Raw genomic sequence first — 16681 nt, 5'->3', positions numbered from 1 at the left:
GAAGACAAGATAAAGTCCGAATATTTTTTTTTCCATAATAAATTACATTACATTAGCTTTAATTTAAGATATATATAAAAGTGTCAGACTTTCCGGAACACTTTCAAAATTTAAGTTGAAAAATCTACTTTCTACATGCATTTTTTAGATTTGAACCCCCCTCGTATATAGGGAAATGGTCCGATTTAAAAAGACAGTATGTCAAATGAAAGATGTATATAAATACTACTCCTCATGANAATGAAAGATGTATATGAATACTACTCCTCATAAAAAATTGTACTGATCCATACATTTTTCAAAAAGTTATAGCATAATAAAGTTAAAAATGTAAAATACAAAATCGAAAATTTTCACACAAAAATAGCATTCGGTAGCCGTTTTCACCATGAAGACAAGTCCAGAGGTCAAATTTTTTTTTTTCAAATTAAAGTACATTACATTAGCTTTAATTTAAGATATATATAAAAGTGTCAGACCTTCCGGAACATTTTCAAAATTTAAGTTGAAAAAGTTAATTTTTTGTGAAAAAGTTGTCATTTTAAATCCCCCCTTGTGGGCAGGTTAAGGGTTAAATTTATGAAAAAAATATACCAAATGAAAGGTAATGATATTATGCATCTATATAAAAAAAAATTATATTGATATGTTCATTTTTGAAAAAGTTAGAGCAGTTTTTAGTAAAGAAAATTGAAAAAATTTCGAAAATTAGCGATTTTTAAATTCGTAATTTTTATGGAGGTTTCCCCCATTTACGGGGAACGAGGGCATTTTTTTCAATTTTTGAGGGTAATGTCTTCGACTAGATACAATTTGTGATCTTTTGACGTATCATTGAAAGAAATTGGTTCGGTGAGAGCTGAGAAAAAGTGGTAACAGACACAAAAAAAAAAACACATCTTAGTAAAACCAATTCCTTCTCAGCTTCGCATCGAAGCTAAAAATTTAATTGCACATTTGAAAACATCGCGAAAAGTTGATTTTGTAAAGCATATTTTTGTTTCTGATGAAAGTTCCTTGTAGTCTGGTGTATTTATTCATAAGTAACAAAATTTTTTTATTAAAAAGTATTGTATCAATCCCTTTAAATTTTTATACGCGTTAAAAGTATATAAACATACAACGCCTTTTTACTTTTATAACATCTCCGTAAATATTACAATATTATATTATTGAGTATCAATTTCATGCTAAATTTAATTACTATAATTATTATGTATTCATATATTATAATTATAAATCGGGATAAAATTAAGGGAATAAGAGTTATGGTTGCTTTTGAAATAATCTACTAATCTCTTAAAATTAAACACTATCTACAGATTTGCATCGAAGCGTTTCTTATGATAGTGATTTTAATCACTGTCAAATATCATCTATACTTGTCCCATCTATGCCACGTCCACTGTGCCGTGACCCCACTGTGCTATCGTTTTTTTTTAAACTTGAACCTTCTTATAGTTGTGTTAAGAATCGATTGTAATGTTTTTAACGTAATATAACTCTTTTAGTAATTATTCGATAAAATTATTAAACGATTAAAAATACTCACGATGGTGGTAAAAAATATACATAATTTTTGGTATCCCAAGTATTAAGGTTATCATTTAATATTTTAATTACAATTGATGATTTACATTTTTTGTAACTAAAGTTACAAAGATATAATTAAAAAAAAAAATTTGACTAAAATTAACTTACTTGTTGTACATTAGTAAAGCTAAACAATTTCATATATCTTCAACAGCTTGCTGAAGTGTTTATCAAAAAAGTAAATGAAATTTAGAATGAACCTAAAAACTAAATTTTATTTGTCTTGCAATGAACTTGACACATTGTCAGCAATAATTTACTCATAAATATTTCTTTGAGTAATAATTGGTTTTTGGGACATAATTATCAAATGACTAGTAAAGTTTCAAAAATTAAATCTAATAGCAATACGATGCCATAACTAGCTTTTAAGTTATTTAATATCTAGTTTGAACATCCATTGTATCAAATTAATTATATAAATTGTAGAAATTTATCTTTAAAACTACAATTTGGAGAGGACTACCTCGCTTAATTGTGCCAAAAACAGATAAGATATCAATATTCATTTTCTCTAACATATAAATATTGTTAATAAATTTCAAAATGTTTAAATTTAAAACACTAAGAACGGCCTAATGGCGGTTTATGACTTTAACATCTGTTATCATTCACTGCCACAATTACAAAAAAGTTGTGGGTGTAAATTCCTTCAAGATAAAAAAATTCTAATCACATATTAGCGTAAGTACAGGAGTTTTAAACGTAACAATGTACCAATTTAACTTTTTTTTATCAGTTTCGACAATGTTTGAAAAAGATCATCATTGTTTCAACGTAAATAAAGTTAAAATTTGTAAATTTTATTATGTAACCGTTAAATAAAAATTAGTGAATACTTTTTTTTTAGTTATAGAAATTTATTAAAAAAGAAACAATTTATTTTGTCTCCTACCCCTTATTTTTAGTTTTGAAGTAGCAAATTATGAAGAGTTACTATATTATATAACCTCTTTTTCAACATTTATTCCAGATTCAAATACATGCATAATACTACATTATCTATTTAACTTAAAATATTCGACTTATTCATGAGTAAGATTGTAGTAAATGGCTGTGATTGATTAAAATTTAATAGCAAACGAAATAATTAGTTAAATTAACATTTATAACAAGGATTAAAACATTTTTTTCGATTAGCATTTAAATCTATTACAATATTATCTTATAATGAAGTTACGTTTTGACAACATTTTTCGTTTTAAACGTTGTAACTATAACATTCTTAATGTTTTCCTGTCTTGTTTATAAAATTTAAAATAAAACAATTTAAGACACTCATAGTTGTAAATAACTTTATATTATATTCACTAATAGTTAATTTTTATCGTCAGAGTTGGCGATACTGTTAGAAATAATTTTTAACGCATGCGCAATGATAGTTTCACAGTCTTGAGCAGTAATATAAAATGAGCGGGAGTAAATGAACAGGAGGTGGGGCGCTGGAATGAACGTTTATGTTGTTGCATAAAGGTACGTCTAATTCTCACAACGTCACTTTTCTGATGATTGTACGACTAAATGTAATTTTTTTCCCGTTTACGAAATAATTACGATTTTACACGACGTTCAACTGGTAGACGAACTCAGCTTATAAAGCGCCGTGGACGGCATACCGTTGGATTTTGGTAAGCTTGTTTTATATTTGTTTCCATATCTCAGAATGCCGGTTGAGAAACCTCGTTGATGAGTGGGTATTTAACTCTTATCCGCCATCTTGTCGGCAAAAATGTTTCTTCTTACACCATAAAACAATTATATCTTATATAAATTTTTTTTTATTAATTTCAACATTTTCTTTTATACTTGATTTATTATTGGACAAGTTGTACCTTATCTTATTTATATCGAAATGAGTGTGCTTCATATTTAATTTGTCTCTCGGTCCTTGTACTCGTAAGACAAAATTAGCGCCAAACGCATTTGTGCTACTTTATGTCATGACCCAAAAACTTGTTGTTAGCGTGATATTAAGATGACGTTTTCTTTTTTTTCAGTTAAAATATAATTGTTTACCTCGGTATATTTTGTTTAAAATGTTATTACAGTTCTGGTCTTTTAAATTTGTTTAAAAATCAGCTGACAATTACGTAAATTTATCAAAATATAACTAATATCAAAGTTATAATTAAATCTTATGTTTTAATATAACAATATTTTTTTGAAATCATGTGCTTTAAGATTACCCTATATTAAGTATCTATTTTTAGTAAAAATCCCAAGTATTGTTATATTAGGGGTTTTTTATGTGTTATCTTTTAAGTAAACAAGCAAATAATTATTTTTTTATCTCAAGTGTGATCTATTTATTAAGTTTTCTGGTTCTTTGAAACTTTTTCTAAGTAATTATTTTCTATTAAATTGTTGAAGTTAAAATTATATTTTTTTGAACTGTACTTATAAAATCTAATATATTTTACATTGTATGAATATTAACTTTATAATTATAGAAGTTGACTTATATTGAGTTGAATTTATCTCTATTATATTTGTACATCAGAGGTAAACTAAGTTACATTTTTTGAAAATTTGTCTTGTAAAAGTTTACCTCAGGTGTACGGGTATAATTTAGATAACTCTTTTAATCCATGCTCATAAATACACAAAGGTTATCATATCTTCATTTTTTGAGCAACTACTTAAATATTTTAAAGTTACTAACATCAATCATAAATATTGCAGTAAAAACTGAAAAATTTTTTTCAATTTATTTCTTTTGTGGTAAATTTTGGTACTTAAAAATTGTTTTATAAATTATTATGAAATTAAGAATATAATTTATAGAGTTAAATAATTAGTAACAACAAAAGTATAATACATTATCATCAATATTTCAATTTATGATTATGTATGTCAAATAGTAACCTAATCATTTTATTGAAGAAACATCCTTCATTTACTTGTAGAGAGCTTACTAATTTAAAAAAATATTTTTTAGTAAAAAATATTAAAATAAACCAGTAGTTAGCGCTTTTATTTTTATCTCATGAACCTGATGATAATCAATACTTGTATTTATACATATAAATAATATTATATTGATACATTTATCCATAGATGTTACAGCATTATTATTATTTTTCAGATAAATAATAAAATATCACTTCGTTGGAATAGGCTACTGAAAGCTTTTGTAGTGATTATAATTACAAGACAATTTTAAGTGAAATTATTTATCTTTATTTTGACTTACGTTTTTATAAAAATAATTAGTGAATACTTAATGGTATTTTTATTAAATGTTCGTTATTTTTTTAGTTAATGTAAATATTTAAGTCATAAGTAAACACGTTTTAGTGTTGAAAAGTAATAATTCTAAATAAGTATTAAAATTTAAGACAGTAATTTTGTGCATGATATTGGTTCTTTCGAACCTTAAATAAGTTTAGATGATCGCTACGAATCATAATAACTCTGGGATTACCAACCACAACATGCCTAGTAAACAAGTAAATAGAATGTAAGTCATAAATTGTTAAACAGTCAAAAGTATATATATATATATAGAATTTATTTATGTTTAATTAATTTATTTATTTTTTAGAAGCTTTGAAGGTATAGATGATGCAGGTTGGAAGGCTAAACTCAAACTTCCTCCTCCCGATAAACGAATTAAAACAAGTGTAATATAAATGAAATATATTTATATATATTAAATCATTTTAATTTATATAGTCATTTTATTTTTTAGGATGTAACATCCACTAAAGGAAATGATTTTGAAGAATTCTGTTTGAAACGTGAGTTATTAATGGGTATATTTGAAAAAGGTTGGGAAAAACCTAGCCCAATTCAAGAAGCAAGTATACCAATTGCACTCTCTGGAAAAGATATATTGGCTAGAGCAAAAAATGGGACTGGAAAAACTGGTGCATATTCTATACCGGTTCTTGAACAAGTTGATCCTAAAAAAGATGTTATACAAGGTATAATAATTTAATATATTAATAATAATATTAATTATTATTTCCTGTGAGCAAAATTATTCCGTTTATGTAGTTATCACTATTATTATAAATTAAATTGCATGATAATAGTTATTTATTAATTATGTTATAATTTGTATTTTAATCCTGTATTTACTTATTCCTTGAAATTTTATAAATTATTTACCTTGTGTTTTAAATATTATTTTTTACCCAATTAACATAAAATTTTTCTTAGTAGTAGCTTAAATATAATTTAATTGAACAAAAACTGTGTTAATACTAGAAACACCTTATTTTATGATTCTAAATTTGAAAATTTTTAGAATAAATTTTGCTTACTAGTGGTGTTTATCAAAATATTGAAAAATTCATGGAAGAAAACAATTTTGTACCATGAAATAAGTTATCACTTGGATATCATAAAAATAATTATAATAAAATAACCAACATGAATTAATAAATAAATAAATAATTAAATAAATTCTGTTATTGTCTGACATACGATTGTGGGAAATCAACAGGCAACAATAGAAACACAACATAGTTTTTCCTCTTTGAGAATATTATTTATAAAAATTATTATAATTTTACAAATTATAATAATAATCATATATGTAAAAGTTTTACGAAAAAAAAAATTCATAAACTTTATTAAAACAAATACACATCTTAGCTGGCTCATACAACATTCACTGTAAGTAAATGATGATACCGATACCTACATTCAGGCCTTGAAAGTGATGCCACTTAGATATCAACGGTATCCATATAATTATATAAATTGAATAATTCAAATAATGGATTTTGAAAAATAAACATTGTTTTATGCTTAAATTTCAGAAACTAACTTATTAGTTAGAAGTATTTTAGTTCTTAGAAATGAGTTATAAGTAAATTAAATATACTTTTTACTCAAATTTTGTATAATATTTGGATTTGGAATGCAAGAAATCGAGTAGTTATAACTAATTGATTAACAATAACTAATATAAAATAATTTTGCACCATAAATTCACAACAAATAAAAATGATTTTAAGTGTTATATAAAATATTTTTTGATCGAGTAACCATAGAAAAATACATTTCTGAATACTATTGTAAAGTGGCTATAAAGTATTTTTCAAAATTTATCTATCGCTGTTTTATCATTTTTTTGTTTATCGGTATTAAACAATCTACAGTATGATTGGTTTGTCATAAACTGATCATTCTGTATATATTTTTTCTGGTTGTTTTCTCATGGAATACAATAATAAGTTTACCTGACCTTGTTTATCTTGCAGATAATGTCCTGGTGGTTGAAACCTCTAATCTCATTTCCTTGGCCAGTCATCTGGTTTAAATGAAAAATATTCTGGAGATAGTATTTGATACATTTGAGTGCTTTTTTACTTTTTAAAGTTATAGAGGAAAATATTCTCCCCTAGAGTGTTTTTAGTCATAGTAATTTTATGCAAAATTTTCTATGCTACTATAACCGTGTTATATTATTATGAAATACCTTTATTAATTAATTATAATTTATATTAAACATTAAGAAATTATTACATGTTTTTTTTTAAATTGCATGACTTAAAATCAAGAACTAGTAATACTTATCACAAAACATTTTTTTTTTTATGTATTAGGCATTTAAAGAACTATGTTTTTTTAAAAGAAAAAACTTAGTGAAAAATGGTTTGGTTGAATCTAGTTTTTGTCGCATATTAATTGTATTGTACTTTTTACTAGATCAATTTGAAGTAATTTGATGTTTGTTTATGTCTAAAAAATCTTAGGGTTTCAAAAGAATTGTAATCATTTTTTAAACTTGTGATATGTTAAAGTAATTGTATTCATTTTTTTTTTTTCATATAGCTCTTGTAATTGTACCAACCAGAGAATTAGCATTACAAACTAGTCAAATATGTATTGAACTTGCGAAACATTTAGATATAAGAGTTATGGTTACAACTGGTGGAACAAATCTTAAGGATGATATTCTTCGTATTTACCAAAGAGGTAACTTTATAATATTTTAGTTAATATATATTAGCTTATACATAATTGAACAATTTCTGTAATTGAATATTGCCTATGATAAATAAAACTATATCATCAATAAGAATTGATTACTTGTGGCTAATATTTAATATTATAAATGTATTTAAGGTATTTAAAACTAAAAATGATTTAACTTAAAAAGCGACAAGAAATAATAAGTCATTATCTGTTTAGGGCTGATAATAATAACAAGGCTGCTACATGGTTTCTATTTCATCTAAGTTTTATTTTAATTTCTCTAAAATTTTATAAAAACAATTAGTCTCTTTTAATCACCATTTTTACAAGATTTAGCATAATAACTCAATATAATATTATCAAAAATAATAATATCTTGTAAGTAACTCCACTATCAAGTGATGTAGATAATAATCATTAGAAAACAATTTTTTAAGAGTGTAAAAGCAAAATATATACCTAATCATTTCAATAAAAAATAACCTAAATTTAATATGAATGAATCTTTAAATTATCTAAGACTTACTGCTAGATGAATATACTAAAGACTAAAGTATTATTATTAATAAAAACACTGTTGCATCACAGCAGGGGAATATAGTATAGTAGAGACCGGTATAGATCATATCTGACAGTGATTAAAACTTTTATAAAACGTACCACAAGGAGACACAGCATAGTTGGAACAGAAAAAATTAATTTTTTAATATTGTACATTTCTAAAGCTTTAATTTGATATATATATAAGAAGTCATTAGAAGAATAGTTTTTTAGGTTAGAAAACCCTATAAAAAGTGAAATTTTTCATAAAAGGTATTTTTCACTTGTTATTTATTTTAATTTTAACTTAATACTGTCAAAATTATTATGTACAGTGTCAATTGTGTAAGTTCCTAATTATTCTTTAAGTGTTAATTAATTGTTTGAAAAATTAAATTTCATGTGTCACTAATTTTTATTTACTTGTTAATTTTTTTAACACGCTTATATTAGTTTCACCTGTATGTATGTATGTATGTATGTTTGTAACTCTCAAAACGCCACGCGTTATCGCATATTCCGTCGTCTAGACTAGACTGTCATAACGCATTCACCCCACCCCACCCCACGCCGGCAATACTATTTCTGTATAAATTTATTTTTGGTTATCGTACCCGTACACACGTCCGTGTCATCAATATTATATATATATATATATAAACAAATTTTTATTTTGACTAACCATTATCATCCGCGTGCATACGGCTTACGTATATATTCCTACTGCCGTTTATACCTCAGGTATAACGTTAGTCCGACCCGTCCACCCACAAAACACGACTGTACCTAATGCATGATACATTTACGTACTTAAGTCGCTTTACATGTATATATATATGTATATAAAAGCGTGGGTCCTTTGTGCCATATTTTTTGTATATTGAGCGTCTGACGCTTTTATCACAATAATACTAGTACTTTTCGTTCATTATTGCTTTAAGCTTATTTTAAAAATTATTTTTAACTTTTTAGTTCGATGTGCTTTATAAGCGTGTTTTTTTAGTTTTTTTAAACTATATTTATTTACCTCTAACCTTTAATAGAGAGAGCTACCATATTATATCATGTATTGTACTGTTGCAGTATTAAGTGTTCATTAAACTTTATTTTTAAGCTATAAGGATAGAGACAAAATAATAGTTACTATATTTTCTGATTAAATTTTGCATTTAATAAAATTATATTTTATCTTGAAGTAAAAGTATATAGATTCTGAAAAACTAGTATTTTTGACACTTTCTCCAAATTACACTTATTAAATGTACTTACAATGGTTTTATTATTATTGCCTTTATTTAAAAAATGATTCAAGTGACAGCCTTGTAAATTATGGTTTTAGAAATACAAATAATTAATATTATAGTATTTTTTATGGCTTTTTAAATTAAATTTTTTAAATATTTTTGAGTTATAAATTATTAATATTTTTTTAATTTTTAGTATATGACTTATTGTTCATAAAATATTGCTTATTTAAATGTTGCTATCTTAACTTATTTTTATATAATTTTCGTATGAAGTATCTATTAAAATCTTCCAATTATATAAATCTTGGAATTGAGGGATATTTCTGGTTTTTTTTTTCTAGTAAGTTTTGATTTGTCTAACCATGAAACTTTAAAGGTGATATAAAATTTATTAATAGGATAATTTTATATGAAATTAAAAGTATTATACTTATTTTTAATTACCAATTACATAGTTAATTATATAATACTACTGTGGGCAAAAAATAACTTATGTTCATAATTTTAAAATTCTTTATTTATTCTTTCAAATCAATTTCGTCCCACTCAATGTAATCCCCCAACCCCCTATACACTTGTGCCAATGTTTTTTCCAATTTTCGAAACAGTTGTTGAAGTCAATTTCCGGAATAGCCTCCAATGCGCGTAGCAATTCACAATTAATGTCTTCAATTGACTCAAAATTGTTTCCTCGGAGTGATCATTTCAGTTTGGTGAATAGCCAGAAATCACATGGAGCTAAATCAGGTGAATACTGTGGTTGCTGAACAATATTGGTTGAATTTTTGTCGAAAAACTAAAAAATCAATGCAGTATGCGATGGTATATTGTCGTGGTGTAAAAACCAAGAGTTGTCTGTCCATAATTCCGGCCTCTTTACGAATAGTTTTGCGCAAATGACACATAACACTTATATAGTATTCCTTTTTGACAGTTTGGCTGGTCGGAGAAATTCGGAGTACACCACACCATGATAATAAGAAAACAGTCAACATGACTTTGATTTTTGACCTGCTTTGATGTGGTTTTTTCGACTTTGGCTGTTTCTGGGTCGTAAGCATCCAAGACTTATCATCAGTAATAATACGTTTCATGACATCCTGGGAGTCAGAAAGCATTGTTTCACGGATGTCAAGGCGACGTTGTTTTTCTAAAAAATTAAGTGATTTTGGAACCATATTGTGCTTTCACTTTTCTTAGGCCCAAATGATCTTTCAAAATGATTTTTACTGATCCTTCCGATATTCCAACGATGCCAGTAAAATTTCTAACTATTAATTGTCAATTCTCGAGCATCAATTTGATGATTTTATTGACGTGTTGATCATCAGTTGATGTTGATGGCTGTCCTAGATGTGATTCGTCGTCTACGCGTTTTCTACTCTCTGAACAATTTGTACCAATCAAAAATACCTGATCGCGACATATAATTATCACCGAAGGCCTTTTGCAACATTCTGAATGTTTCTGCACCAGAAATTAGATTCTGTACTCAAAATTTATTGAATAATTTCAGTTATTGTAAAAATCGCCCAATGCACTTGTACCTCAGATAAACGAGCATATACTAAACACTAATGATTATTATGATATGACATTTCACACAGATATCACTGACAGTCATACCAATGTACAAAATAAATATTTCGACGAATGGGTTCAGCGTAAAATTTAAATTAAAAAGTCATATTACTTTTTGCCCACAGTTAGTACATATTTAACCTTATTTTATGTATGATTATCTATTGTATAATTTTTTTGCATTTCTATAAACTAGAAAATTGTAGTTCCATGTAGTTAAAATTTGTTTAATGAATATAAAAAAGCGTGAACAAACTGTCAAAATTCTTAAGAATACTAACGTCTTTACAATAAAATGAATTATAGTATTATTTCAAAGGTTTTATGTAGAAAAAAATCTATTATTTTAATTTTAAAGAGATGTTAATGCTGTCATTTAATTATCAGTTAATAAATGATAATATTGAATTTAATTATGAAGTAGTAGTTTCAATGTTATTAAAGTTTAAAAACCCAACCAAAAAATATAATTCTCAAATAAAGTTATAATTAATTTTTCTGAAGAAGAGAAGATAAAGCAATATGATAAAGAAGTATTTTATCATGTTTATTTTCCAATATTATGAACAATTATTATTGTTTTAACTTAAAATTTATATTTATATATATATATAATCAATTTATTGTGTTGTAGTTCTGTAGGCTAAAACTAAGAATAAGATTTGTTTTGGATGTTACTTGAGAAATCTTAAAGACAATCCTATTTTGTTGCTCTATGATGATTAATTTTTGGATTCCCCTTCACTTGATTAAATATGAGTGAAATTTCCATTCTGAGGGCAATTGTTTTTTTCACTTCTCAATTCTCAGGTTACTTTCATATTTTTAAATTTGTGCAGAAAAGTTGAAATGTAAAATTGATTTATCTTTTTTGTTGAAAATCATAAATTTATTGTGTAGTGATATTATTAATTTTTGTAGTTAATTTGAAATTGAAATTGTTAAGTGCTCTTTATTTTTTGACAATTTTTACAATTGTTCTTATTTATATTAATTAGAATATAACTTTTTGAATTAAAAAAAAAACAAATTCTGGTATTTCAAGTTGTGGTTGTTAAGTAGAAATGGACTTGTTATTACACTATAATATGTAAGGATGTAATCAAATTATTGTCAAATCTTATAACATCTTATTATATCTTATATATTATAACTAAAAAAAAAAAAGTTAAAATTAATGTTAAAACTCTAATTGCATGGTATTCACTCTCATTTAGATTCATATTGCATCACTTTATCTATACACTAATAGTTTTAGTTTTCTTTAAAAACCTAATTTGATTAATTTAATTAAAATTTTAATTTTACTGGTTTTTAGTAGTGATGAGAAATATCGAATAGTAACTATCAAACTAATTGATAGTTGTCTACTATTCGAACTATTCAATAGTCATTCAAAAACTATTCAAAAAGTAAAAATATTTGATAGTCTATGCTAAAAATAAACTATTCGGTTGTATAAAAATAATTTGAATAGTTATTTGATAGTTTAAAATATTCAAAAATGTCATATAAATCACTATTTTTTAGTATAATATACACTATGATCAATAAGTATCGGGAATAACTCATTTAAACAGCGTACAGTGGTCGGAGCCGGTAATTTTTTTTTTCTCAAGTTGGTACACTCTTATTTGATGTCCCTGACAATTTTGAGCGGTATCGCATCATTAATATGTGTTTGACAGCTGTAAACAACAGATTATCTGATTAAATCAAATTATCAGATTTTATTTCGCCACATTTTACTATGGAAAAATCAGCTGAGCAAAGAATCTGTTTGAAATGTTGTGTTTCCAACGATTTTACGTGCAAAGATACATTGGAAATGTTGAAGAAAACATATGGGGACTATATTATATCAAAAACCAGAGCATACGAGTGGTTAACGGCCGGATTTGTAAGCGGCCAACAATTAGATTTTACACTACAACAACACGCTAGTTCACAAAGCCAAGCTATTGCAAAAGTATTTGATGAAACACGACGTTGAACAACTTAAACAAGCACCGTGTGACTTTTGTTCTCTCGTCTAAAATTTCCACTTCATGGGAGTCATTTTGAGTCGATAGATACGATCAAAAAGAATGAGATAAGAGAACTCAAGGCCATTCGGGCTCAAGTCTTTCAGCGCTCTATGCATGACTGTGTTAAGCACTGGCATCTATGTATCGCTTCAAATGGGAGCTATTTTAAAGGAGATAAAATAAATTTGGAAGAAAATTAACACAATTTTGTTCTTTTGACTCATTCCCGGTTCATATTGATCACAGTGTAAATAAAATATTTGACAATCTTGATTTTGCTCCATGATGGTTAATTTTTGGATTCCCCTTCACTTGATTTATTATAAGTGAAAATTCTATTCTGAGAGCAATTGTTTGTCTAAATTTAGATGAATTTTTTAAATTTTACTGTAAAATTACACGTTTTGAGAAGTTTAATATAAAAATATTATAGATATTTTAATATTATAATATTATATAAAGACTTGATGAAAAAAAAAAAAGTTCAAATGTGTTGCCTGATTTAAAATTATTTTTTTCTGTTAAAAGAAAGTTTTTAAATTCTGCTTTATATTATTAAAAGTGCTTAAAACCTGAGTTATTGTCAAAATAACTCCAAAATCCTTATAATGAATTGTTTAGGAATGTGAATTTTTAAAATTGATAATACTGGTTTATTATTACTATTGGTCACTATGTTTCTAATGTGTTTTTTTCGCTGTTTTAGTCTCATTTTCTTTAAAAAAAATTTTGAAATGATATTGATCAATAATTTTTAATTTTCAGTGCATGTAATTATTGCAACACCTGGAAGAATATTAGATCTCCTTGATAAAAGTATAGCCAAAGTAGATCAATGTCGAATTCTAGTTCTAGATGAGGTAATTTAAATTATTATGATTTATAGAATTTAAGTGTTATATGAATGTTTTATTTTAGGCTGACAAACTTTTATCTCAAGATTTTAAGGGTATGCTAGATCACATTATTTCTAGGCTACCTCCAGAAAGGCAAATTTTACTTTACTCTGCAACATTCCCTTTAACTGTTAAACAATTTATGGTAAACTATAATCATCATGATATGTAAATTTTATATTAAAATACTCATTTTAGAGTAATAATTTTTTTAATTTTAGGATAAGCATTTACGTAGTCCATATGAAATTAATTTAATGGAAGAGTTAACGTTAAAGGGTGTAACTCAGTATTATGCTTTTGTACAAGAAAAACAAAAGGTTCATTGTCTCAATACTTTATTTTCGAAAGTGAGCTATATATACATTTTTTTATATATATGAACCCTAAAAATCTAAGTAATAGTAGTGCCTGATTGCATTGTCATTTGGTTGAGAATCAGTCTAAGGTGATGATTCCATATACTAAGTGAAAATCAGTTTAGTAATTGTAAACATCACTTTATAAGCAATTGTTAGGTCCTATAAATATAAATAACAAGCTTCAAGAATTTTTTATTCATCAAATCAAGTTATTTCAATAATAAAGATAGAAGTTAAATTGTATCTGACTCTGTTCAAACTTTATGAAACTGAGTTTTTGACACATTTGATACATTTTATTGACATAGATATCCTCTAAATTACATTGTTTTTTTTTTTTTTTTTTTTTCACTTTTGTCCTATTCATAAAATATTTGCTAATGTTCGTGTCTATAGTGAAATCCTAAATTTTTTAAGAATTTAATATCCTTATTTTTTTATAGTTATAAGGAAAAATTTAATCTCAAAAATAGTAAGATTGGTCTTAATAGTATTGATTTATTATTTAGTGTTAAAACTACAAAGAAAAGGATTTCCTAAAATTAATTTTAATACACTTATATAGATTAACATAAAATTAACTTAATAATTAAAAAATAAATAACTACTTTTAATGATAAGGGAACAAATTATTTTAATTTCTCTTTGTATCTATTAAGTAAATTGACTAAAACTATTTGACAAATATCTATTAAAAATATATGTAATAAGAAAATGAAGAAATAGATGTTTAAAAAAATTTGAATTCACTTTTTTCTTTATTTAAATTAAGAATTTAAATTTTTTTTAATAAAAAATAATTGTACTTTTATTTTTAGTTGCAAATTAACCAAAGTATAATATTTTGTAACTCTACTCAACGTGTTGAGTTACTTGCAAAAAAAATCACAGATCTCGGCTATTGTTGTTATTATATTCATGCTAAAATGGCACAAGCTCATCGTAACCGTGTTTTTCACGATTTTAGGAAAGGGTCATGTAGAAATCTTGTTTGTTCTGGTATGTATTAAAATATTATTTTAAAAAAAAATAATTAATTTTTTTGTTTTCGTTAATCTTTAGATCTTTTTACAAGAGGAATTGATGTACAAGCTGTCAATGTTGTTATAAACTTTGATTTTCCTAAAATGGCTGAGACTTATTTGCATCGTATTGGACGATCTGGTCGCTTTGGCCATCTTGGTATAGCTATAAATCTAATAACATATGATGATAGATTTGCTTTACATCGTATTGAACAAGAATTGGGTACTGAAATAAAACCCATTCCTAAGGTAATTTTACTATAACAGTATAAGCAATACCAATTAATTTTAAATTTTAATTTCAAAATAATTATATACATTTTTTTGTTTATTTATCATTATTATTTTTGTACAATACCTCGAATTATTATGAATTTCATAACTGTATGATTTGCTAAAAAAAATTTTATTTAGTAATTATTGAACTTTAATTTTTATTAAAGTAATTTTTAAATGTAATAGTTTTTTAGGCAAATTATTTTTTTTATCATTCTTTAACAAGTTCAGTATATTATTTGATTATATATGTTTGATTTTAAACTGATTCATTAGATAAAAGTTAAGTTCTAAAATAGAACAATTTGTAATGCCACTATTAATATTTATAAAAAATTAGGGTTTTACTTCTATTATACATGTGTAAATTTTCAGTATAATTTAAGTATAATATAAAAAAGTAATTTTAATTTTATTCTAAAAATTAGACCTGTTACATCAGTGTTAATAAAAATACATAATAGTTCTTTTTTAATGCCTTATAGTTACAAAAATTTCATTATCTTTATTTTTCAACTCACTATGATATTAACCCTATTAGATAAAACAAAAAGTTCAGTAGTTAAGCGTATTTTTTGTTTTTGGTAAAATGTATTTAAATATTTAATCCAGTTCTATAATTATGGTGTATTATGTTTATGTTTACTGCATGTCTGTATGTATCTAATAATTTTTATTGAAAACATGTATTTTGTAGGTTATTGATCCTAAATTGTATGTTGCTCGACCAGAAGATCAAGAGATAACTGAAGATATGGATCTTAGTAAATAAACATTTACTATTCATTCTGCTCATTGTAAATATTTGTAACTTAAACAAAACTACCCTACATACTTAATTGTGTAAAACTCGAAGAACCCAAGATAAAAACTTTATTTTCAATCGCTAAAGAAAAAATTTGATTTAAAAACTGTGGAGTTTATGTTAAATTTTTTTGTTTTAGTTTGTTAAACAATTTCAAATTCTTCTTTTCTTTTCTATAATTTTTTTAAATCAAATATTAAATTTAGTTGTGTATATTGGAGTTCGCGATATGGTTATAAGTTCTTGGATCAAACCTAACGCGAGTTGCACTTGACTTTGGCCTAGTTGATATAAATGTATATATTTTTAATTATTAAAAAAAAAAACAAAAAATTCATTGCTATTTTCCAATAAAACTGTAAATAAAAGTATATTATTTATTTTTATTTTAAAATAAA

At 25.2% G+C, this 16681-nt stretch overlaps 1 protein-coding gene across 1 annotated transcript; it reads left to right on the top strand.

Moving 5' to 3' along the window:
- The first annotated feature begins 3036 nt into the window (after positions 1-3036).
- Positions 3037-16681, top strand: LOC126903773 (ATP-dependent RNA helicase me31b). The gene is made up of 11 exons (XM_050682257.1): positions 3037-3221; positions 4679-5053; positions 5138-5216; positions 5285-5519; positions 7381-7524; positions 13685-13779; positions 13838-13960; positions 14037-14165; positions 14996-15176; positions 15240-15451; positions 16176-16681. Exons 2-11 carry the CDS (start codon positions 4983-4985, stop codon positions 16248-16250), a joined length of 1344 nt encoding a protein of 447 aa, XP_050538214.1. The 5' UTR covers positions 3037-3221; positions 4679-4982; the 3' UTR covers positions 16251-16681.

Source organism: Daktulosphaira vitifoliae, unplaced genomic scaffold (assembly GCF_025091365.1).
Source record: "Daktulosphaira vitifoliae isolate Bord-2020 unplaced genomic scaffold, ASM2509136v1 Scaffold_1, whole genome shotgun sequence".
Classification (NCBI taxonomy): Eukaryota; Metazoa; Arthropoda; class Insecta; order Hemiptera; family Phylloxeridae; genus Daktulosphaira; species Daktulosphaira vitifoliae.
This window is presented reverse-complemented; position numbering and strand designations above follow the sequence as displayed.